At 37.0% G+C, this 25,152-nt stretch overlaps 1 protein-coding gene across 1 annotated transcript; it reads left to right on the plus strand.

Annotated features, from left to right (window-relative positions):
* The first annotated feature begins 874 nt into the window (after nt 1-874).
* LOC132565014 (sodium- and chloride-dependent GABA transporter 1-like) lies at nt 875-24,272 on the plus strand. The gene is made up of 13 exons (XM_060229622.1): nt 875-992; nt 4,479-4,610; nt 6,383-6,677; nt 8,241-8,373; nt 8,692-8,826; nt 9,168-9,271; nt 12,210-12,334; nt 19,898-20,010; nt 20,252-20,383; nt 20,805-20,904; nt 21,452-21,552; nt 22,810-22,977; nt 24,177-24,272. The coding sequence occupies exons 1-13, from the start codon at nt 875-877 to the stop codon at nt 24,270-24,272; spliced, it is 1,752 nt and encodes a 583-aa protein (XP_060085605.1).
* Nucleotides 24,273-25,152: the final 880 nt, after the last annotated feature.

Below are 25,152 nucleotides of genomic sequence, written 5' to 3' on the forward strand. Positions count from 1 at the left end.
TATCCTTAATTCGCTAAGTGGAAATTGTCTAGTAAAAATTATGGAGATTTTTATGTTTAAAGGCACACATCTATTTAAGTTCCATGTCTTACGCTGACACTTTCAGACATTTTCCTTTTTCCTAGCCCCGATCTCAGGCGGGCATTTAAGACTATGTATTTCTTTTCAAATGTTTAAATAGTGCTTTTCACTGCCTATATATAATCAATCAAATGTGGTTTTAGTCCCTGGTCGTAATCTGCGGTCAATTAATTTAAATCGGTTTTACTGCCAGAAAAGACGAACTGACGTTAGAAAGTTCAATGGTTTAAACAGAATTCAATCCAATTTGATTTTGCACTAGACTGGGAAGATTTTTTTAATCTCTGCCAGAGAACAAGGTACACGTAAAGAGTATTTTTCATCACTAGTTCTATTTGCATTACTCAAGTGTATCTTTAGTCTGTTTTTATCTATTCTGTAAGTGGACCCTTGGGTCTGTAGAATTGGGAGTAAATAAATTCGTTGCGTTACGGATCAGTGTGTGTGTATCCTATGATGGTCTTTGCTTCTTATCTCAGTAACATGTATGATAAAACTTATCATAGAAAAGTGATGAGCAAATATTGCTACCCTATATAACCTACGTCGGTTGGTTTCCACCGAAAGATATCATAATAATATACAAAAGTAATAACGCGTGAAGTGGAAGGTCGTGGGGAAAGGGGTAGAAATAGTAATACAGATATGTCACATCGTCACATTTGTCTAGAGAAGCGTGAGGAGCAGAGTAATCCTACCGCATCATCAATATCATAGGGCTTGAGGACAAGTAACATCGGTGTTTCTCTTTTAACTACATCTGTAAAATAAATCGATAGAAGTAGCTACCATCATGAAGGACAGAGAGACATGGAAGAATGGTCTGGAGTTTTTGTTTTCCTGTATTGGTGTGAGTGTCGGGCTAGGAAACATCTGGAGATTTCCCTACATATGTTACAAGAATGGTGGAGGCAAGTACAACTTTAAGAAATCAACATTATATCAATTTCAGTATAACACGTTACATAATTAGATATTCCTGGATTCCTAGAGTTGCATACTGACTTGACTGATTTGAGTCGCAAAGTTTGACCACGAAACATAATAGAAATTATATGAAAATACCTAGCGGAGCGTAAACTAATCACAACAGGCTATATCTAGACTGGAATGGATCTACACGTAAACTGCTAGTACATTAGCGTTCAGACAAGTTTGTGAGAAATCCCCGATGTGACCAGAATAGGAACTGTAAGCACCTGATTATTTAAAATTTTTAACAATATTCTTATGGTAAGATATTTTTCCAAAGATCAGGCGATGGGATTACCTTTACATAAATTTGTGATAAAAGTCATGTTTACAATTATAGAGGTATTAATGCTATTAGGTATGTAGCAAGCTTCTCTTTTGAATAAGCGATTATTGTTGTTTTGTTGAAAATGCTTTAATAACTAAATCTTAACAACGTGTGTCGATCATCGAAAGGTATTTGGTAGCATCTCGCATAAAAAGCTATGGCTTAAATCATAGAAAGTAAGGGGTCGTTTGTTGGATGTCATCAAATTTATATATGATAATGTTAAACCTTGTGTTAAATGAAATGGTAAGTTATCTGCAATGTACGTCATCCATGTCGGTTTTTTCAATAGGACTATTTGTCCCCAATGTTACTTTCTTCAGTTTTTAACTACAATGGCAAATTCACTGATGATTTAAATATCTTTGTTGCTCAAGGCAGGGAACTTTGCTTCCTGCTAAACGGGAAATAAACATGTTAAACTGCGAAGTTAATTTGTCACAATTTGTAACATTTGTTAGTTGTATAATTGTATGTGTAAAGTTTAGGGAATTAGTCCTGCAACTCACTTAGAGGGGTATTTTTGTTGTTTTTAAAAATGTGCTTGGAGTTAGAAAGTCGATGAATTCGTCTATGATCTACTCTGAGCTGGGTAGCTTTCCTTTACTATTTAGACGTCCGATTGCCATTATAAAATATTGTCTTATATTGTTGGAAACTGATAATTGCATTTTTAAATCGTGTTATAATGAACTTGTAGAGCTGAGTGTAAACAAACCTAGTTGCAAGATATGTTTTATATATAGTCAAACAGGAGCTAAGTAGTTAAGGGTGTTAAGATGCGTGGTCGTCTAAGTATATCCCTAACGAAAAATATTTTGTCTTTATATACTAAACGGATACATGTTTCATCCACGAGATGAGAAACAGTTTTGAAAACTCGTAAAAAAGTGTATGCTATATAAACACATTGTTGATATATTTATACTGCAGTCTTTGACTACTAATTTAAGTGTCGCGACTGGTAGATACCAAGGTGTACCTATGCCCTGCCTACTCAGATATAAGCTTATATGTATTAATTAAGCCATGCCGGCGCCTCTCTGTATACAAGTTGAATGAATTATTTGCAAATGAAAATGTAAAAACTTTAAGAAATTTTAGTAAAAGAATATCGCTACTAAATGTTTGAAATTATATCACTTATTAGTGTCTTGATCAAAATAAATGTATCAGTATGCATCAGAATTGCTGCGGTTGTGTTACTCGCCTTCTTGTCGATATACATGTTATCATATTGCTATTTATCTTTTTAATCTTATATGCTATGCAGCATTTTGAATTGAATTGAATATTCAATGGTAACCAGGTGTTGCAGTCCACGGAAGATTAGCTGGTTATCCCTGTACAGATGTAGAGACATCGTACTTGTTGGGACAGCTGTTCTATTTACTAATCTATCGCAGAAATGTTTTAAAAACATTATTTAAAATGTGGGAAATTAGTTATGTATAGCTGGGCATGCATGTTTTTATATTGCTATTCCCAGTAAAGTGAAACCTTATGTTTCATTATAATTAGACGTGCATTGGTATAATTTTCTTTTATTGTCAGCCTATGGATGATATTGTATGCTCTTTATTCCTTACATATCCCTTGACAGTTGTCTCAAATACAGTGGCTGACTTATTACCCATTGCCTTCAAGAAAAGATTGGAGCATTCTAAAACCAAGAAAGTACTAACATGTCAAAATAACCAATGACATACGTGTATGTACATCACACATTTAGATCACTTTTTTAATTTCCAAGGCTAACAGTTGTGTGAATTTGAAAACGGACGGACTTCCTAATTATAAAGGTTTAATATATTTGGTAACAAGCTATGAGTAAGCTGGACATAACAAAACAAAATGTATTTCATGTTCGATGTCATTTCTATTACAAACAACACATCGCCGTTTTACCTTTTTTTCTATACTTAGCGTTGGAACTTTATTAACCTATATTTAATGAGGATGTTTTGGTGACTAACCACAACCCCTACGTATTTGTTGTGGTCAGTATACATTGGGCTATTCAGGTGTAGAACCATGACCACTTCATTCAGGCCATTATTAATTTTACCTGTAGCAGTTCCCCTAGGTTATATATTGTAGTGGTCTAGGTTTAAGTTACTAACAGAAACATTAGCTTAAACATTAAATATCAACTTTACATTACTTCAAAGCCGACATATCTAAATTTTCAAATCTTTGAATTGATTACTTGTGCTATGATTTCATACAAATGTTTATAACAACAATACACATCTTATTTCAGATTTCTGTCATTCATTAATGTTTTAATTTGAATATTTCAAATATTTAGATATATTCTTACAGTTTTAATGTATAACATACAATACATGATACAGTTAAGTAGACAGATCAGTAGAAATAAGTTTCAATGTCCATGACATGTTTGAGAAGTTTAATTTACGATGCAATATGTTATGATCTTGTATCAAACCAAACGAATAACTTTTTACTTTAATTAATTTCCTTAACAATGTGCGATAGCTTCATTTCATATAGGACTTTCATAGAATTTCACTAGGTATATCCATAAAGTACATTGATCACCTTCTATGTAAACATTTTAATTAATTGTCCGTAGACTATATACGTAAAATAGTGTTTCACCAATCTGTACAATGCATTATCTTATGAATGACATCATACATCAGACAATTAGTCGGTCGGGAAATTCAAAACCACAGAAAGAAAACAGTGCAAATCCAAATTCACAAGTTAAGTACTGCCTACATTCATGATTCTCACAATGTTATTTGTATAAATGATTTGTGTGACGATAAACGACAGATATCAGTTCATTCTGGGAAATCTTTACATTGTATACATGGTATATACTCAGATCAGTTGCTGTGCTTGATCACTGAAAAATAGGATTTTTATCTAAATACTTATCTAATTTAACTATTTATTTGAATATGTGCACTTTAATAATGGAACAAAATCCCAGATTTTTAATCCATTTCACTAATGTACCTGTTTAAATTGTGTATTTGGAATATAATGATGTTTTATAAATGAAACAATTGTGTTAATCGCTTTGTTCTAAACATTTAAATAATTGTAATTGTTTTCCTTTTAGGTGCCTTCCTTGTGCCCTATTTCCTCTTTCTAACCATGATAGGAATTCCTCAGCTCCTTCTACAATTTTCCTATCCCCAGTACTCCAGTAGCGGACCAGCTGCGGCTTGGGCGTGTTGTCCGCTCTTCAAAGGTAAAGGGCCATAGTGTATACCTAGAACTTATATTTATAACTAATAGAATTATAAACCACAATACACGGACTTGAATTAATCATCCATTACGTATCTAAAATGAGGGACATAATTCTGATGACGATCTGGAGATGTTTTAAAAAGTTTAGACTATGATAACTTGTTCATGTAAAAACGAAAGTGTACTTAATCCACTACTGAATAAAATCGGGTTCACTTGCCATTATCAATGTGTAAGAAAAGTAACTGCTTATAATGAAACAAAGGTGGCTGTAGGTATCGGATAATTGCATTCGCCGTCCTTGGAAAATTAAAGGAATATGGTGCACCGATCACAGCGCTAGTTAGAGCATATATGATCTATACTTCCTGCTTTCCTGACATCTCGTTTATGCCTCACGTGTTCCTATTTTTGCTTTTGCTGCGTGTGTGGTCCAGTGACCGATACAAACTCTTTAGAACCCAAAATGTTACTTACTGTTTAATCATTAGTTTTAAATGCAAAAGCGATACTTTTGTGACACCAGTTGCAATTTTTTTATGGAACAACATCCCTAATCCCTAAAAATAATATGACTAACCGTGTCAATAATTGAGTCAAGTATTCAAAATGTATAATATGTAAATATAACACCTCACTGACAACACTCGTCACATAAAATATAATAAAGGGCCAAGCGGACATACCTGACTTTACACATCACATTAAATATTCAAGCTACATCTAAGGCACACAAGGTCGTCATTGTGTAGCACAAAGAACCGTGACAGTACTCCTGTTTGTAACCGTCACATATATAACGTGTAACCTACATCCCCGACCGTACCTGTCAGATTAAACATTAAGTGATCTAAATACATGTCTGTTTCCATCCTATTAAACATGTCAAGGTCCTAGATAATTACCTGATGATCTTGTCATCTTTTGAAATGATTCTTAGGCAGACGCTTGCTTGAATAAACACTATAGCTTTGCAGGTAGGGGGTAAAAATTGTACGTGCTCTGCCTGTATCACATGAACGTAAGAGGCGACTAAATTCTCTCTTCTCTTAAGATCTTTCCTCCGAATGTCTCACGTTCGCTATGCGAGGAAAGCATTGGGTACTGTCTCCTGACCGAAAAGCTACTTACCATTCGTAACGTTCTGCATGCCTTTGTCAATACATTGTGACCGTGTGGGTGTGCTGGTAGTGCAACATGCACAGTTGTCGGCACATCTCTCGTCCGTCACAAGTATACTCCGGGATATGCTATGCACAAAAGTGGTAGCGGATATGAACAGAACACTAATCCGTAACATAAACAATGGAGTTGAAGTATTTTCAGTCCTAATCCAAACGTTTCCACCTGTGAAATCGCTATATTATCACAGTTTTATATTCGCTTATCTCCAAAATTGGCTGTTCGGAAGCCACTATTTCACCTGGACGCCTAATATCTACAAATAATATCACACTCCTTTCCCTTGTGCAAATCTTAAATATTAAATCTGCCGCTTCTTGCGAAATTCATAATAATACTACAAGATTTTGTTGAATGCAAGTGCGTTTTTTTTTTCAGGCACTTTATGATTTCAGTCTATAACCCAGCTTGTTAGTATCCGATCATTGTTAAAGTATTGCGTTTAGCTATCATAATCAAACCTGAAATATACTTTCATTTACTAGCATGCCTATCCAAAACCCAGCTGTTGCGGGGACATTGAACCGCGTAACAGGAAAACAATTGTAAGATGGCTATGTGATGCAAGGCTATTTTTTAATTGAGCAGGTATTGGATACGCAATGATCGTGACCAATTCGGTTATTTCCCTTTATTATAACGTTATCATCGCTTGGACCTTGTACTACCTTGTCAACAGTTTTTCAATACATTTACCCTGGACTACATGTAACAACACATGGAACACCGGGAATTGCTACACTCGGACATATGAATTGGAAGCAATGACTAGAAACACGAGTAATTTGTTGTACAACATGTCCGTCTCTGAAGAATGGAAGCTTGAGACGAAAGTAACGGAGATGTCGGGAGACAGAAAAACTGCCACCGAAGAATTCTGGGCGTAAGCATACATTTACTGTTTTTATATTCCCTTAAATACCCAAAAAATACCTTTTACCTTCTCTTTGTTTGGAAAAATGCAGGAAACAGTTCATTTGCATTTTTTCTGAAATTATTGGCCATGTACGAGATATACAGATATAACGGATTGGTTATGAAAGATATAGACTACACAAACATATATATATATATTTATAAACTACATTACAATTACATTAATAGTAGAGAACTTAACATTTCCTCCGATTTCTGACATATAATTGCCATGGTTACCAACTTCAAAAATCATGAACATGCAAAATAAAAAAAATGCTAATATTTAACCTAACACTACAACTTTATAGAAGAAATTTGTTTCTGAACATCTGTTTTGAAATCAATAACATTTTTGTCATAATATAAAACTTTCACCTTCAAAACATGACGACGTCTAAACACTATGAAAATTTCACATCCTATGTAACTGGGTTTTGGTGTGAAGACATTCGAGACTGCCCGAATAGTAAACTCTACCAACATGCAAATATATTGTGGAAAGTGTGAAGCCTCACATTGTCCACTTAAATATAACAAGATCAATTTAAGCAAGGATCTACTTTGTTTAAATTTAATTATAACCTTTATAATGGGTGATATTGTGAACAATAATATCAACTGTGCTGCTCCCTTATACAGCCCAATATGCATATATCTGAATTTCATTTTAATCCCTCTGAGTGCCAATAAATTGAAAAGACGAACAAATCGATGTATTGCAATACTGTGTATCTCCAATAGCCATCGAGTAATATAGATTTTCCCGTATGGTGTATTTTTACCAATTCTGCTGCTCTCAAATTGGGAATAAATGGAGGTAATTTGAAAAAAAAATACTCTTGAATAAAGTTGCAATTGAAACTGAATAGAATATTTTGTGCTTCCGTGAGTGTAAAGAACAGAAACCTATTGATACTACGAATGTATGGTCTTAGTCATGACATCATATTTACTGTCAACAGCAATATGACATCAATTGCTATTGATGACGTCACCAATGCAATGTGATATTACTATGAAAGCTAGAAGTCCCACAAAAATTGCAAATTAGCATCTGAAACAATTCTCAGAAGTTATGAACAGTGATATGACATCACAAACGCCTGTGCTTACTGATCCTATCCTCCTTCAACTATGATCATCATACCGGATTCGTATCTTGCTTAAAGAATATTTTACTGCTGCAACTATGTAAATGTCATTCATTGACTAGACTGGCATGGTTGTATGCTCAATCTATGAGAAAAACATTCGTATTACTTCTGAGAGGAAGCTCAACATATTGTGGTTAACCTACTGCTTAGTATAATGAATCCGGTTATAGTGTCCTGCTAGATGCCTTCCGACAATATTTTCCAATTTTGAAGTACTGTTATCCCTGCATCAGTTCCGTACTATCGTTCAAACTTATCGTAATTTGTAAAGCACGCACTTTAACCTCGCATACATACGCGTCCAAAAATGTCCAATAGAGTTGTTCATTGGTGTTAATTATGCGTACAGCGTGATAAACCTGTTTTTTTTTTAGGTACAATGTACTCGAGTTAAGTGATGGTGTAGAGACAATGGGGCAAATTCGCTGGCAGTTGCTTCTTTGTAACTTTTCAGTATGCTTGCTGCTTTACCTCTGTGTCTTCAAAGGAATTAAATTATCAGGGAAGGTAAGTAGGAATTATGCAAAGGAAGTAAATGCATTACGATTAGTGATATAATCGGCACTTTAAACATAAAATTAAAGATGTAGACATTGTTACTGTTTGTCCCATAGCGAACATATTTTCACGGTTATTTCATTTATGTATTGACTAAATTGAAGGCAGAAGTTTCTGCTCAGACGTATTCATGATGTTTGTCATTATGCGTGTTTAACACCGCAAATGAAAGCGTAGTTGATCAAATCATAAAAAAAACAGATGTTGGTCTACTGATTAAAAGCGAAAGGTAAAAAACAGTTATCGGTTATGTTATATATTTTTCAGATAATGTATGTGGCCGCTACAGTACCTTACATATTTTTGACTGTTCTGTTGGTGCGTGGTCTTATGTTAAATGGAGCATGGCTTGGTCTTAAGTATTATTTTGTTCCAAGATGGGAAGAGTTGCTGCGTCCTTCGGTAAATTCATGATTTTAAGACGACTTGAATTTCGATTCAATCCTATATATGGACATGCTGTAATATGATGTGACATTTAGTGCTATGCGTCAGCTTTGCACAATAGCCAGTTGTTGATATGTGGGATGACACAATAAAATGATTCTGTAGTAGAACATTCATATTTTGATACCGCCTTTAAATATCTGACTGTTATGGCGACATAAACCACATCCGCTTTCCATTATAGAGAACGTAAATGTATTTGCAAGAATCTTTGATCTCATGGAGGAATAATGTTTACATTTATGAAATATAAATTGTGTTATTTGTGTAAAACGTCTTTATCCGACTTTTGGCAGGTTTGGTTCGATGCTGCTGCACAAGTGATATTCTCGCTGGGTTTTGGCACTGCTGATCATATAATACTGGCCAGTCACAACAAGTTTCATCATAATATATACAGGTAGACGCATATTTGTCCTATTAAATAATAGTATTAATTTCGAAATATTGCATGTTCTGCTCTCGGTATAAATACAATTTTTTGTATAGTTTACCACCATACTATGAAACCGCCATTAACATTTTGTGGAAACGAAACCACACGTCAAGGGATTGAAGGCGTTCTTTCAGTCTAGCATTGGGTATGGTAGTTTACAGAGCTGGAAAATCGCATATTCTTGAAGAAATATATTTAGAAAAAGGTGAAGATTGGTCATAAGCTCTTTGGAGTTTTTAAAATCCACCAATTAATTTTACTTCTTGAGCAACAGTATCACAATAAGGTTGTAACCCGGATTTCATAGTTCTAAGAATGTGACAAAAGTTTTGTTTAACAGCTAGACTGAGCTAAAGACCATTACACAAATACCAGTGAATAATGGCCTGGTTACGATGGCAACCTAAATTACTTTTATGAAAAATCTGCAAATTTTATGTGTTTACATCGTTTATACAATGTAACAAATAAACACATATTTGTTTCTTCTGATATGGAATATGCCTCCTGGAATACATTCAGAAATATATTAGAACAGGCATCCATAGAAAGCCTAAATATATTGAAAGAAGGGTCAGAATATAAATATAAGGAATAACTGAATGGTGATCAAACTGCACAAGAACGAAAACGTTCCCAAGAAAAACCACAGTATTTAACCATGAAATAAAATAGAAAATTAAAATGAAGATAAAGACAATCTAGGAAGAAATCCAGTCCAACAGGTTTTTTGTAATGACAGTTTTTGTGGTTTTTTTGTGTTTTTCGTTCAGATAAAAACAAGATTTAAGATATATTGTTCTATATTTAACGTCCAATCAGCTGCTATGCTCATCTAGAAAATGGCTTCCTTATCTGAGTGAGCCAAGTGATAGTGGTTGGAGGCTTATTGATGTGATCGTACGGAATTGAAACAGACTTTACAGTGCTACCATACTGAAGTACACAGCCGATGGCCTCTCCATCTGTTAATACTATACTAATAACGAGAGAACCAATTGTTACACTTTTGTTAGGCTTATAGTAGGAAGCAGTAACTACCATTTGCATAGACTCTGGTGTGTCTCGGCCAAGGAACAGAATCTAAAACGTTGAAGCTCAACTGAATTATCCAGGGAGACATTGGGAAAATTGTTGGCCTAAATGCAGGGTTAAAGCACGTTTTAATTAAATATCTAACAAAACCAAGACAGCTAATAACGTGATAGTTTGTCTTTGGAAATGTTCTTATTGACATTTAACCTAAATAGATACCATCAATTGCATTTAGTATTTCTAAATGGCAAGTTTAGTGTATGCCAGTTTGCTTGACATATCTAGTTCTTAGACAGGAATGGTTGAGAATTTGACAGTTCATTGTCGTTGTTTCCATCATGCTCTTGAGGGGTACTTTCTTTACGTTAAAGTACTATGAAATTATATGTCTTTGATCTTTTTTCATACCACGTAAATTTGTTATAAATTTGGATCTCATTTGAGGCCATACTAAGATAACGTTAATTGACTAAGATTTACATATAAAGATGTAATAAGAATTAATACTTTATGAAGTATGTCGTATTTTATCATTGCATAGTGTATGTAAAATATATAACAATTTGTCAAAATAGTTCGTTCACAAATTTATTCGTTAGCGACTTCTCTTTACAACAAGATTGGACTTTATAATGAACAAGCATGTAACACATGAATCGATATTAATTAAGTAAGCTGAGTAGAGTCATATGCATAATAACCTGATTGTCAAATTTATCGGCTCTCCTGTGAAACCTGTTAAATAAATCAATAGTCATTTTTATAGATTGGAATGTTGTTACTTCTGATCTTTACAAAGACGGATGTTTGTTTGTTTAATGAAAAAATGCATGATCGACAGCTGAACCTTGCTGGTTTATAATTACAACACAAAATACCATACAGCGCTCGCTGAGCTCGCGAATAAAAGGTGGTCCCACTAGTCGATGTTACACAAACTTCGGAAACCCCTTACACAAAAAAAATGTTAATAACACACATTAAGTAGGCTTGTTTACATGTACATATATTGCATTATCTCAAGTGCTACATGTTTTTTCTGACGTCATATCAAAGGAAGAATGAGGTGTATAATCATTCGAGAATTTGCTGTGAAGTCTGAATATGACATACTTTATATTGTAAATGTGTCATCTCACTGGAACGTCTACAGGATTTTCCGACTTTCATTCGGCAACGACCGTTACTGGAGACGAATATATAACCGCGTTATCAATATATGTGCACGATGTACTTGCATAAGATATTGGATATTAAATATGAACATATATAAGGAATGCAAACCGAAGATATTTAAGTCCGCCATGCACACGGCGTCATTAATCCAAGGTGTTCGGAAAAATGTTGCCTTGTATTTTCAACTCGCAAAAAGCGTAAGAAGTATTTAGCAAATCAAAATTTACTACGTCAAAAGTTGTTCAGCATTTTCTCCAAATTTATGAAAGATAATCAGTAGATAAATGCCTCCACAAATAATGAAGATATGACAGTTTTCCCAACACTGACGTCACAATGTGTAAAAATGCATATATTGATAACGCGGTTATATTTTCGTCTCCAGTAACGGTCGTTGCCGATGTTGAGTGGTTAAATGAACCTGGCTGTTGATTGACGGTTTAACAATCTAAACCAGACCAATGTATAAAACGTACAATTGCATTATTAAAATTTCCTAATTTTTTTATAAGTACGTCAATGCAGATTATATTATATAAAATGTATACGCAGATCTAATGCTTGATCAAATCAGACTGAGCCGAATCACCACATAAACTATAACGGCAAAGCTTTCGCATCAAGCCTCATTAATATTTTATATATTGTAAATATTTTAATAATGCTTTTAATAATTTTCTTGTTTATTCAGAGACGCCATGATAGTTCCCATTGTTGACGCTGTCACGAGCCTCTTCTCTGGGTGTGTCATTTTCGTTACTCTTGGATATATGTCGTCAACTTTTAATTTGGATATACAAAAGGTGGTATCTGATGGTATGTATTCCTATTACACCATATTTACACTTAATTTAATCAAATGCCATTAGATTCTGTACCTCTCTCCTGAGGTTTGCCATTAGGCTTCGTATCATGTCTAAATTCGAAGAAATAGCGCACTAATTCAGAATACATGTAAAGGTGTGTGAGAGACTGCTGTGTTAATAAATCTTCATGATGCTTAATAAATTGCCTAGATAAAATGTCAATGACGTAATAAGAAAAGTGATTATGTAACGTCATAATTGAACGGGAGATCATAACGTAGTTGATATGATTCGTAAACAATACTGTTTAGTTTAAAAGTTCTAATAAAAATAATTTCCTTTTCTCTTCTTTCAATGGGATTATCCGAATAAAGTTTGTAAAAAGGAAAAGTTTTAAATGTTTTCTTTCCGCAAATGTCTAAATGATCACTTAGTTTAGTTTTTCTGTATTCTGGAGATTTGATGTGCTGTTTGTGGACTCGCACGCGTGCCTGTAGTTCCTCCGATATCATATTCGTCGCAACCGGGGCTTGCAGTATATTAGGTTTTTAGATGAGCATGATATATTCGCATTCGCTGAGAATTTTATTCCTCTGAAATGGTGTGTCTCAAGTACCGCACCGTTGGTCTCCACATTTTGTTACACAATACCCGATCTGTTTATAGTTTGAACAAAACTTGGATTTTTTAAGTCTTTTGCTGTTGATAAATTTGGTTTCTTCAAAAACTTCTTTCATTGTTTCATCCTGTTTTAATAGTTCCTGCATTTGATACCTGTAGTTGAAATGTCTTTTTTTCCTGATATTATGAGTTGTGACGAAGGTTATTATAGTTTCATTGATATCTTCCTTTTCATGTATTTCTACGTGTTGTTTTAAGTTATTCTAATATATATTGTAATGCCGAGTGTAAAAAAAATAATGTAAGACGTGGTAGCGTCAATTGAGGTATTTAATACATGTAATATTAATTATGAACAATTAAAACATAGGCTTCAGCTGCACACAACTCATCACAGTATCACTTCTTACAAAAACAACATAAGCTGGAGTACCTGTGTACGTGTACGTCCGTCTAGTTCTCGGGTCCCAGCTAGAGAGGGAGAGAGTCCCTACCAATCACCTGTACACGTGTTCTCTCGTCACGCCCTAGCACACACGGCTAAGTCTAACCGCCACTGAGTGGGACATGTACCGCCTACTAAATCAGTTAATGAGCTAATGTTTAAAGCATTGCACTATTCCCCCCTCTTAAAAGAATTCGTCCCGAATTTTCTCTTAAAAAATAACTTAACATTTAACAAGAAATGAAGGAAGTTGAAACGTTCTTATAATTTAATTTCTGGATTAAACTGCCAGGTATCCACTGTCTTTGATTTGATCGTCCTTCCATCTCTCCTATACGTTGCGTGTTCCCTCGTCAAGGATATTCGGAACTTAGACACATCAATAGGGATGATAGGGCCCGCGAGTGTATATGGTATCTGGGGATTCACCGGCTTTCCATCTTTTCGTCGCGACCAATTCGCTCCTTAGACCCTGGACGAACAGACAGCCTATCCGGGGCAGGAACCATATCTCGTTACCGTTCGCTTTCCGCCGAAGATTTATCCTTGGGCGGCGAGGAACTTTTCCCGTGCTCCCTGCCGATATGCCGCAGGAGATCGTCGGAACGAGAAAAGCTCTTGTCTTGTTCCTAGACCCCTCTTTCTGGTCTTTGGTCCGCTCGTGCCGTTTGAGGTTGGACATCGTAGAGAACCCTTCACCACATTCTCTGCACCTTACCCTATCCAAACTCCTCCTCTTCACTAGCTTCACAGGGGACCTTGATCGAGACCTACCCATCCTGCAAGCAAGATGTGCCGGTCTTTGACGAGGACGGCCTTTCCTGCCCGCATCCAACAGAGATTCAAATGTTTTCGCCGAAACGTTAACACTATCATTGACATCGACATGGTCATGATTGTTCGCGTCGGTCACCAGGACCCCATTCCGATCAGGGAGACGATCTGAATTTCGGCTGGATGTGTGCTGACAGGCTTCGGGAGGGAAAGGCTTAAGCCGATTGAAATGGACGACTTTGGGCTTTCCAGGACCTGGATCTGCCCTCACGCGATAAGTGACTTCAGACAAACGATTCAAGACAACATGGGGTTTCCAAAACTTCTGAAACTTTGGGCATATGCCTTTTTTCTTATTCGGAGTGAAAAGATAAACACGATCCCCGGGTTGGAATGGTTTATTTATTGTGTTTTGATCATGGTGTCTCTTCTGGATGGAAGATGATCTACGAAGAAACTCCCTTGCAAACTCGAACGCTTCGTTGAACCTTGATTGGATTCTCCTAGCAAATTCGGTCGTTGTCTGAGCCTTAGAGGGAGGCGGAAACATTACGTCGACAGACAGGTAAATTTCCCTTCCCTAGGTGAGAAAATTGGTGTAAAACCATAACTTTCCTGAACGCTTGACCTGTACGCCATCAACACATAGGGTAAGTATTCATCCCAAGCATCTTGATTGTGGTTCTCAATATACGCACTCAGCATCTGCACCAGAGTCCTATTAAACCTCTCCTCGAGACCATCTGACTCGGGGTGAAAAGGCGTCGTCCTCGTCTTTGCGATACCCAAAACACCGCAAACCTCCTTCATGACATTAGTCGAAGTTTCTTTCCTGGTCAGAATGAAACTCGAGCGGCAAACCAAAACGACAAAAGAACTTCTCCACCAAAACACTGGCTACTGTATTTCCTTCCTGATTTTGGATGGGGAACGCTTCAACCCACTTCGTGAAACAATCCGTGACTACCAGTATGTATCGACTTCCTGTTGCTGTAAACGGCAATGGGCCCAGAATATCTGCTGCGACTCTTTCCATCGGTCCTTCGCTCAGGTAGATATGCATAGGGGCTTTCCTCTTGGGAATAGGGTTTTTTCTTGGAAGTGCAAACAGGGCATGATGCAATCTACTTTGCGACGTAGGAGGCGAGGCCTCTCCAGAAGAATCGATCCCTCACTTTACGGACGGTCTTCTTGTAACCCAGATGTCCCGCGGTTTTCGCGTCATGCAGTTCCTGGAGAACTGTTCGCAAGAGTGTACTAGGGACCAAATAAAGATCTTAATAATCGGAACCGGATTCATTCTCCCATCTCCTGCAAAGTACCCCGTCTATCACGCGCAGTTGCTCCCACTGGGCAATATAGCTTTTCAGGTACGTGGACGCCGCTGGGAAATCTTCAGATGATGGTTTCCTATCGTTTGTTTTGTGTTCCAGGAGAAAACTTAGCTCATGATCTTCTGATTGAGCTTTCCTGATATCGCCTTCTATGATGTTATTCAACACTGCTCTACAATCTGGCTCTGACGTCATATCGCTCCCCAAAACTTCGTTGTAGTTGCTTTTCTCCAGCCCGCACTGCTTGCATGGACGTCCTGACAACGCATCTGCATTAGCGTGCCTCTTTCCAGGTCTATGTTCTATTGAAAACTGATATGTGTCCAAAGTCTCAATCCAACGGGCTATTTGGCCCTCAGGTTCACGAGTCGAGAGCAGCCATCTAAGAGCGGCATGGTCAACGCGAAGCTTGAACTTTCGTCCATAGAAATAATGGCGAAAATGCTTTATGAAAAAAACCACCACAAGCATCTCTCTTCTCGTCACGCAATATCTTTCAGTTTTAGTGAGTGTTCTACTGGCGTACGCTAAAGGGCGTTCGACGGGAGCGCCATCTTGAATCTGGACTTGTGACAGAACGGCTCCAATTCCGGTATTACTCGCGTCGGTATCCAAAATAAATGTGCGCTCCGGATCTGGATAACCAAGAACCTCTGAATCTGTCAGTTTTTGTTTCAATGTCAAAAAGGCCTCATCGTGTTCATCCCTCCATATGAACGATCGATTTTTCTCTGTCAGTTCGAACAGTGGTCGGGCCATAGTCGAAAACCCCTTGACAAACCGCCGATAGTACGAACAGAACCCGAGGAAACTGCGCAGTTCTTTGACCGTTGTTGGCGTAGGCCATTCCGATATCGCTTTTGTCTTGTCGAGATCAGTGCTAACGCCGGCTTCGGACACCACGTGACCTAAATAATTGACGGAATTCGACAGCAGGTTGCATTTTTTCGGTTTCAATTTAAGATTTGCTCCTCGGAGTCAATTGAATACCTGCCGGAGCCGGTGGATGTGGTCCTAAAATGTTTTACCGAAAATGATAACATCATCCAAATACACTAGGCATATTTCCCAGTGTAAACCTGCGAGTACTCTTTCCATTAGTCTCTCAAAGGTGCTACCGCTATTGGACAAACCGAACGGCATCACGTTAAAATGAAAAAGGCCCTTTCTGGTTACAAAAGTGGTTTTATTTTTATCTGCTTCCTCCATCTGCACCTGCCAATATCCGCTTGTAAGGTCGAGAGTTGAAAACCATTTAGCTGCGGAGAGGCTATCCAGAATTTGATCAATTCTTGGCAATGGGTATGCGTCTTTAATAGTAGCGGCATTTAGCTTTATCGGATTCTGGTTACCAGTTTCAATACGATGTTTGACAACCCCGGTCTTACCTATATCTGTGTTAGATTTCGAGAACACGTCGTCGTACTCACTCAAGAATTTCTTAACCTCTGTTAACTGGTCTGCGGACAGCTTATTTCTGCAACCTTTTATCATTGGTTCTAAGTGCGGGGATATCGGAATACCAGCCGAAGTACTAGCTACCGATGCTACCAAATCCGGTTCGCGTTTCAGCTTCGCGGTCTCGGCGTTCCAAACATCTACGATAGGTTCTGCTTCGGCCCCAACAGTCCCTTTCCGAATCAGTTTGGACTCGGAGCCAAGATTCATAACTCTCAGCGGACTTCGTTCCGACGTTCCGTCAATGATAACCTTACAAACCATAAGATTATGTTTCTGGACGAAATTGTTTATCGGTTCAACAATCATTGATTGCCTCGACGGCTCCTCAGGCTGAACAGGTAGTATCATCTCGTGACCTGGTTGAACCAGAAGGTCTTCAATGACCCTGACTTTGACCTTTCGGGTTTCCATATCTATCCTTGTCTCCGGGTAATTGGGATCCTCCCTACACCTATTGGATTCAGGTAGTAGACGCAAAACGGAAGAATGAACATCAACAGTGCATCTATGGGATTTGAGGAAATTAAAGCCCAGCAATCCGTCGTAATTGATCTTAGCAACTAAGAATGGATGTGTATAGCTGTTTCCGCCCATGGTGATTTCTAGATTGACGATTCCTTCCGTTCTAAGTTTATGCCCCATGACTCCCTTCGTATTCCACGTAACACTCCCCGGATTGGGAATCTTATGACGGATCCGCTCGTAAATCTTTTAGACAAGATATACACACTAGCTCCCGTGTCCACTAAGAAATCCACTCCCATACCGTGAACCGTACATGGAATAAACATCCGTCGTAATACCCTTCACACAAATTGGGTCCTAAATAAGGTGCGATTGGTTGACCCTTCCCGATCACACCTAGAAGTTTTCCGATTCTTTCTTCTGTTTACGTTCCCTTCGTTCTTCCTTACAATCTCTGCTGATATGCCCTCTTTTATTACAATCAAAGCATCTCCTCCCGGCAAACTTAGGCTTGTCCTCAAGTCGCTCCCTTAACAACGTCTTTAGTTCCTGGAATTGAGTCCGAAGCTCTTAAACTTCTTCCTCTAAACGCGGATCTACGTGACCTCCTTGCGGCCCGGTTCTCGACTCAACATCCAAATCTGCAGGTCGAATTACTCTATCAGTCTTTGAAGAACTTCGCTGGGTTTCTGCCTTTTTGATAGAATCAAATTGTATTGCTCTTTGAGTGACATCGTCTAGACTCTTGCAATCAGCTTGCAAAACGTAAAGGCGAATGCTAGGATCCGTTAGCGCGTCAATGAAATGATCTCTTGCTAGGACGTCGCGAATGTTGTGATCTATTCCCGGATAAGCCTCTAATGCCAATCTCTTTATGGACTGACTCAGCTCCATTACCGATTTTCCCTCTGTCTGTCTTCTCGCCTTGAGCTGAGCTCTGTATAACTCACTCCTTTTCTGCGGATGAAATCTCCTGTTCAGTGCTGCGACGACTTTCTCATAGTTTTGCATCTCCTCTGCAGACAAGATTCCAATTGTCTGTTGCGCTTGTCCTCGGAGACTGACGCACAAATATTCCGCCTTCTGTAAATTGCTCCATTCGTTAATACGAGAACACATCTAAAAATATTTCCGTAGTGTAAAATCCGTTAATACAATCGTCGGCGGATTCGTGATTGACGTCCTCACCTTCCTCAACCATTCCACTTCCGCCCTGATCCGTAAGTTGATCTGTTATCCAGCTGTGCATATCCGGATTGTGCCGGCGTAAATCCTCGTGCGCCCTTTGTGTTTCCGTGGCTAGCTCTTCCCGGAGTTTACGGATCTCCTCGCTTATACGGCTTTGGACACCAGTCATTGATTCTGATAACGACATGTTCAAAACGGTACGTCGTTCCTGGGCCAGTGTAGGTCCCACACGTTGCCCCTCTGTAGATTTAAACTATCGGTCATTATCTGGGTACGAGTGTAGTTTTTTTTTTCCGCTGTGTTACGTTTGCATCATCCATTACACAGCGTGATATATAAGAAAATACAACGAGCGTACCGATATAGATTGATATAAGTCAAAATACCGCTGCCACCAATGTAATGCCGAGTGTAGTGTAAAAAAAATAATATAAGACGTGGTAGCGTCAATTGAGGTATTTAATACATGTAATACTAATTATGAACAATTAAAGCATAGGCTTCCGATGCACACAACTCCTTACAGTATCACTTATTACAAAACAAACAACATAAGCTGGAGTACCTGTGTACGTATACGTCCGTCTAGTTCTCGGGTCCCAGCTTGAGAGAGTCCCTACCAATCACCTGTACACATGTTCTCTCGTCACGCCCTAGCACACACGGCTAAGTCTAACCGCTACTGAGTGGGACATGTACCGCCTACTAAATCAGTTAATGAGCTAATGTTCCAAGCATTACAATATATATTAACATAGTTAGTTTTTTATAAGACAAACCTATGGACATATAGATTAAGGCAATTTGTGACCTGCAATTAATTCAATTTGGAGAACAGCATTTGCCTTACTCAATACACCACTAAGTAATCGTTCACAATATTCATATTCGAAATTTAGGTGAATTATTTGCAGTTTCTTTCTTTACACCCGACGTCCGTGGTCGATCGTGCGTCGGTATAAAAACAATGCGTGTCAAACTTCTTACGTAAGTACCCCTGAGGACCTAGTGGTGCCCATGCAAATTTTGGGTAAAGCCAAGAAAACAAATCGGTCGACAGGAGTCGTTCTTGGATTTTGACAGATGAAGTTTGTCATCGCTATTTCTTGGGAAGGACTGATTTCGAGAGGAGTCTTTAAGTAAATCCAATAACAATCATTCAATGACGAGCACCAATATCCCAATGGAATATTTGTTTTGCAAGATATTTCATTTAAAGAAGATAAAATCGTCTAAATTAATTATAAGTTTTTACAATGTACGGAATATTTCGTATGTTTTGCAGGTCCTGGTATTGCATTTATGGTTTTTCCTGAAGCACTTTCAACACTTCCCTTGCCTCAAATATGGTCGGTTCTTTTCTTTCTCACTTTGCTCCTAGTTGGAATGGATAGTCGGGTATGTTTCTATTTATAATCCAGAAATGTTTATACTTTAAATGAGTAACTATTTTATTTTTTCCCTCGAAATTTTATTTCATTGGCGCATGCCATACAAAAAGCCCCGAAGTAAAATCTGAATGAAGCGTCATTGTAGAATCGAGGGATTTGGTCTTAATGGTCATACAATGCGAAAAAATCATCTTTTGACATAGAGGTAAACGTGAAAACAGTCATCAGAGAAATCTTTCTGTAGATAGGTAGTCATGGTTCAAGTGCTGACAGGATCACTAGCCGACCTTAAGCCGGAACTTTTCCGCTCCAGAGTTTCATTGACGTCTGCTGTTGTTTGCCTGTTGACGTTTGTGTTTGGCATACCTTTTATACATCAGGTTTGTCTTGGAATACGAATTTTTTTATACTTATTTATCATATCTTATTCGATGAATTGTTCTTGATATATAAAGAGGTTGGCTTTAGGGGGGTGCCTCAGGGCATAATCATCATGTTTATTTGGTTAACGCAAGATCTCCCTCAGATTTTAACATATTATCAGAGCCGATAGTATAATTTTCCTCTTGACAATTTTTGGGAGGATTGCTGCCTTTTGCTTGCTCTTCCAAATTTCAAATCAATATTCAAATTTAATCAATTCGATTATGATGACGTGAATTGGCTATTGTCATTCTTCAATACAGTACATGTATATGTTTTTATATTGTTCCATTTCGCGGTACCCTTGTCTGTTAAAATATAACCAATCATGATGAAAAAATATCAATTGACAAGTAAGCACCGTCGATTTGTTTGCAGGGCGGAATGTACGTGTTGCAGCTGGTGGACTGGTACATTGCTAGCGTGGCATTGCTACTTATAGTCTTTCTTGAGTCGTCTGTCCTCTCCTGGATATATGGTAAGAATTCAAAATAGACAGTCAAAATTTTATTGCAGCTGAAGACGCTGTGTAAAATGCAACGTTCTTTGATATGATCTTATGGTGGCCGTTTGTATAAGGTCAAAGAGAGAGTTCCGAATATCTCTTTAAATGTCAGTACCTGCATGTATACCAACATCTACCAAAAAATATAAAAAACATTATATATTGACTTGAACGGAAATGTCCTGCATAACTTTTGATGGTTAAACCCCTGGCTATGCTATGTTTTCATTCAGCTGTCTGACTCGTGGTGGGTCAGGCTGTATCTGTAGCCAGTTTGTCCTGTGGGATGTCATAACAAATCACGTGATTTTCTAGTTTCATCATTCTAGATATTTAGAAAACTGATAATTGCTTTTAAAGTTTGAATAAGTGATTATGTAATTATTTACCTCTTACTGAGCTATTAATATTCAGAATTATAACAGTATATGTGACATTTGCTTGAACGTTCTGATGAATAAAAATATAATGTTTCAAGTAATGATATTCATTTCTGGAATTTTATTTGGCTATTGAATAGGATCCCAGAGATTACATGAGGATATAGCTGTAATGATCGGATATCATATACCGAAGTTATGGCAAGTTTTCTGGAAATTTGTTACACCAATCTGCATTCTGGTATGTATAGTAAAATGTGTTCACTTGTTCTGTATAACCTAACCGAAATGAGATATGTTGAATGAGATTTCTTCAGACTGTAGTTCGCCCTGTTCGGTGAGATACGAGCTACAAACTGGAAGTCGTATTGCAAAAGCAGCTGAATCTTAATGGGCCTTTTAAATAATGTTTGTAACTGTATTAGATTGTACAAAAGAGAAACTTTTTTCTTCAAATTCAGAAACAGTCAAACAGTGCTTTAAACATCATACGGCTGTATCGCCCTTCTAGGGAAAGGTATGGGATATGATTAAACTATTCAGCGGTAAAACATCATTCAAAACAATGGGACATCTCAAAACAAATGGAAATTAGCAACATCGAAATTTGATCTTGCAAATGCTTTAGGATGTTCGTTTTACACAAATTCGTCTGCAATTATTTTAGACCAGACCACCACCGAGACGAAGTTGTCCTTGCCCGTCTTCGGATGGGCCATACATACCTTACGCTTTCATGTATGTTCAAAGGCGAAGATAAGCATTGGTGCATAGGATGTGATAAACCTTTCACCACCAAACATTTTTTTTATTGAACTGCATTGACCTTCTGTCTAATCGTGATTTTTTATCGTAATATTAATATTAGTACTAAAGACTCTTTTTGAAACTGTTGACTTTAATAAAATTCTGTGTTATCTGAAATATGTTTGTCTGTATTATAGACTATGACTTATAATCTTTTGTTTAATATCATTATTTCAACTTTTAAGCAATTGTATTTTACCTTTTAGTTTGTTTGATGTTATGTCATTGTTTGTTTTACCGGTTAATGTCCCTAATGACCTTTTGTTGAAGGGCCGTTAAGAATGTCATAAGAATATTCTTTGAGGCTTAACTTCAGAGACCTAATTTCTTGTTTCTCGTGGGGCAGCAATTAAAGAGATAAAAAGTGAATGTTGCCTTCATTGCAACAGATATTTTCTGTTCGTTTTTTTATATATTGGTGTCCTGCATCCCCGTCTATCCGGATGTTGTGATGATCTGATATCAAATAGATCTCGTACAAAAAACATCCACAAAATTTTAGGTCAAACTAAGCATGTAAGAGAGATTCCGTCATCACAATCCATCTTTCTATTTAATTACAGTCAGTAAATAAAAAATGCATCACTGAAAAGAATCAAGTTAATTCCAATTCTCTTTTGTTAACGGTTTTTTATTCTTGGGCTTTCCATTAATAGACTAATTGGATGCTTTGTCTATATTATACATTTAGATTATATGGATAATGAGCCTTGTCAAACATCGTCCTGTTACGTATGGTGGCAAGACATATCCCTCCTGGTCTATTGGTGTAGGATGGGTTATCGCCCTTGTGCCATTGCTACCATTAGTTGGGAATATCATATTTATTCCTCTTCAACATGAAGGAAACCTGAAACAGGTAACTGATTTTATCCAAAATGTTTTTATTTAGCTAGGAACATTTTGGTAGTCCTATTGTTCAATTCACTCGTCATTATTACATGTATATATATTACTGTTTTGCGAGTAGGTTTTTTAACGACGAAAAGAATTATACTAATATACAGATCTTTCGTGATTTTTCATGTGAAGGTCGTTTTTGTTTTATTTTGAGACTCTCTAAAATATTAGATTACCATCGAGAATTTTGAAAGGTAAATATTTTTTCTAGATAAAATGGAAAAGACTACCCTGAAATTTCTGGGCGAATTACATTTCCTTCAGTTTAAGAATAACAAAACAAAACAAAATAGCTGGAATATGGCTTTTGACATCTAAAATTTGATTTTGTTACTTGGCCCTGAGTTGTGCCTGTTTTCATAATAAAAGATAACCAACATGCCACAATAATCATAGTCCAAGCTCTTATTTGATTAAACAATACCAGAAAATACCAGTGTTTCATCGACGACATCCTCTTTGTAAGCATTGATCAATTCAAGTAAGAAATATCACGTTCTCAAATGAGAACAACATATACAACGGAACCAGCATCAAACGAGCATCACTTAAGTCAAGCTAAATATCGCATAAAGAAAAAGAAATATTTCTGAATGAGAACACTATGACGACTTTAAAACCTCCCCATAATTTTCATCAATCTTCTTTATTTGAAATCTTGTGTTACGAGTTTATTCGTCAGTTGACGTAACTCATGATAATTGGAGCAAATAACTAGTGCGTTTTATATGATAGAAGGTACCAAGATACAAAGAAAAGATGTGGATAAATTTATTATATCTATATATAGGGGTAATTTAGAAATACGTTTTGCATCAGTTATATATGTTAAGAATAGTATATTACATACGTCGAAATTTCCCATTGTTCTGATTATATAAGACATTGTCTCGTCAGATCCACAAATCTTGTTGAGTTCATATTTCCAAATTTTGAACGGCCAATGCATATAGACCCAGAATATGACATACGTGTCTTTGAGGATGCTTTGCGATATTCGAAATCTATTTTTTTACAAAAATAAACACTCTTAAACCACCGGTACATATGCATTATACAGTAATAAGGACATTTGGTTCGGTCCATATATGTCCACAATATATGTAAATTAATATTTTCTGTTTCACTTACCACTTTACATAATTGTTGTTGTTTCAGAGACTGCAGAAATCGGTTAAACCCTTACCTGAATGGAGAAAGAATGACCGGTTACATCTAAGTTCAAGTCAAAATGGCGACATTTTATTGAATTAGACCAGTCTTTATTTCTTGAAGTTACAATGTAATGTATATCATATATATTTAGTGGTGGCGTTGTAGTTGTTTTGAGATGTTTTTTCTCTAAACTGAAAGGTTTCCTTGTATGTCCTCGGTGGACTTTTAAAAGTAGGTTTATGGATCTGCTAGACCTTCATATCTCAAGTTATAAGAGACTGTTCATCACCAAGGTCTCAGACTAGCTCTCGGAGCTTTTAAGACCGCACCAACAGTAAAACCTCTATGTAGAGGCTGATGAACCATCGTTATATAGCCGTCGAAATAAATTGGCTTTGCAATATACCATTCAGCTAAAGTCAAATCCTTCAAATCCTGTTTTTTCATTTGTACTTGATCCAAAATACAAAATCTTGTTTCAAAACAAACCGAACACCATTCCACTATTCGGTATTCGAATATTCGCTCTTTAACAAAACACAAATAATAATATTTACCGAATTTCGTCATTTGGAACGATCGAAATACCATCCTGGCTCATGAATTCACCGGAAGATGACTGTTCATTTCATGAAATGGTTAAATCAGACACTGACAGTTACACCTTTTGTTCATCTTTCTCAAAAGTGCATTAAGAAATATAAAAACTTTCTACATTTATATACTGATGGTTTAAAAGGTTGCCGCGGATATGATTACACAAGATGAAGCCTATGGAGCTGGCTACCCAACAACGCCTCAATATTATCGCGCGCTTTTGAACATATTCAAACAAAGTAATGAGAGCTGTTTTCTATTCAGAGTCTCTTTCTGTACTACGAAGTCATAGCACTAGAAACATCGAAAATATTTCTTAATACATTAATAACATATCAGGAACGTGCCTTTAACTTCCGTACTGCTTTTTGCTGTGTTCCCG

Source organism: Ylistrum balloti, unplaced genomic scaffold, assembly GCF_031769215.1.
Source record: "Ylistrum balloti isolate Yb309-2 unplaced genomic scaffold, AGI_CSIRO_Ybal_v1 Utg369570, whole genome shotgun sequence".
Classification (NCBI taxonomy): domain Eukaryota; kingdom Metazoa; phylum Mollusca; class Bivalvia; order Pectinida; family Pectinidae; genus Ylistrum; species Ylistrum balloti.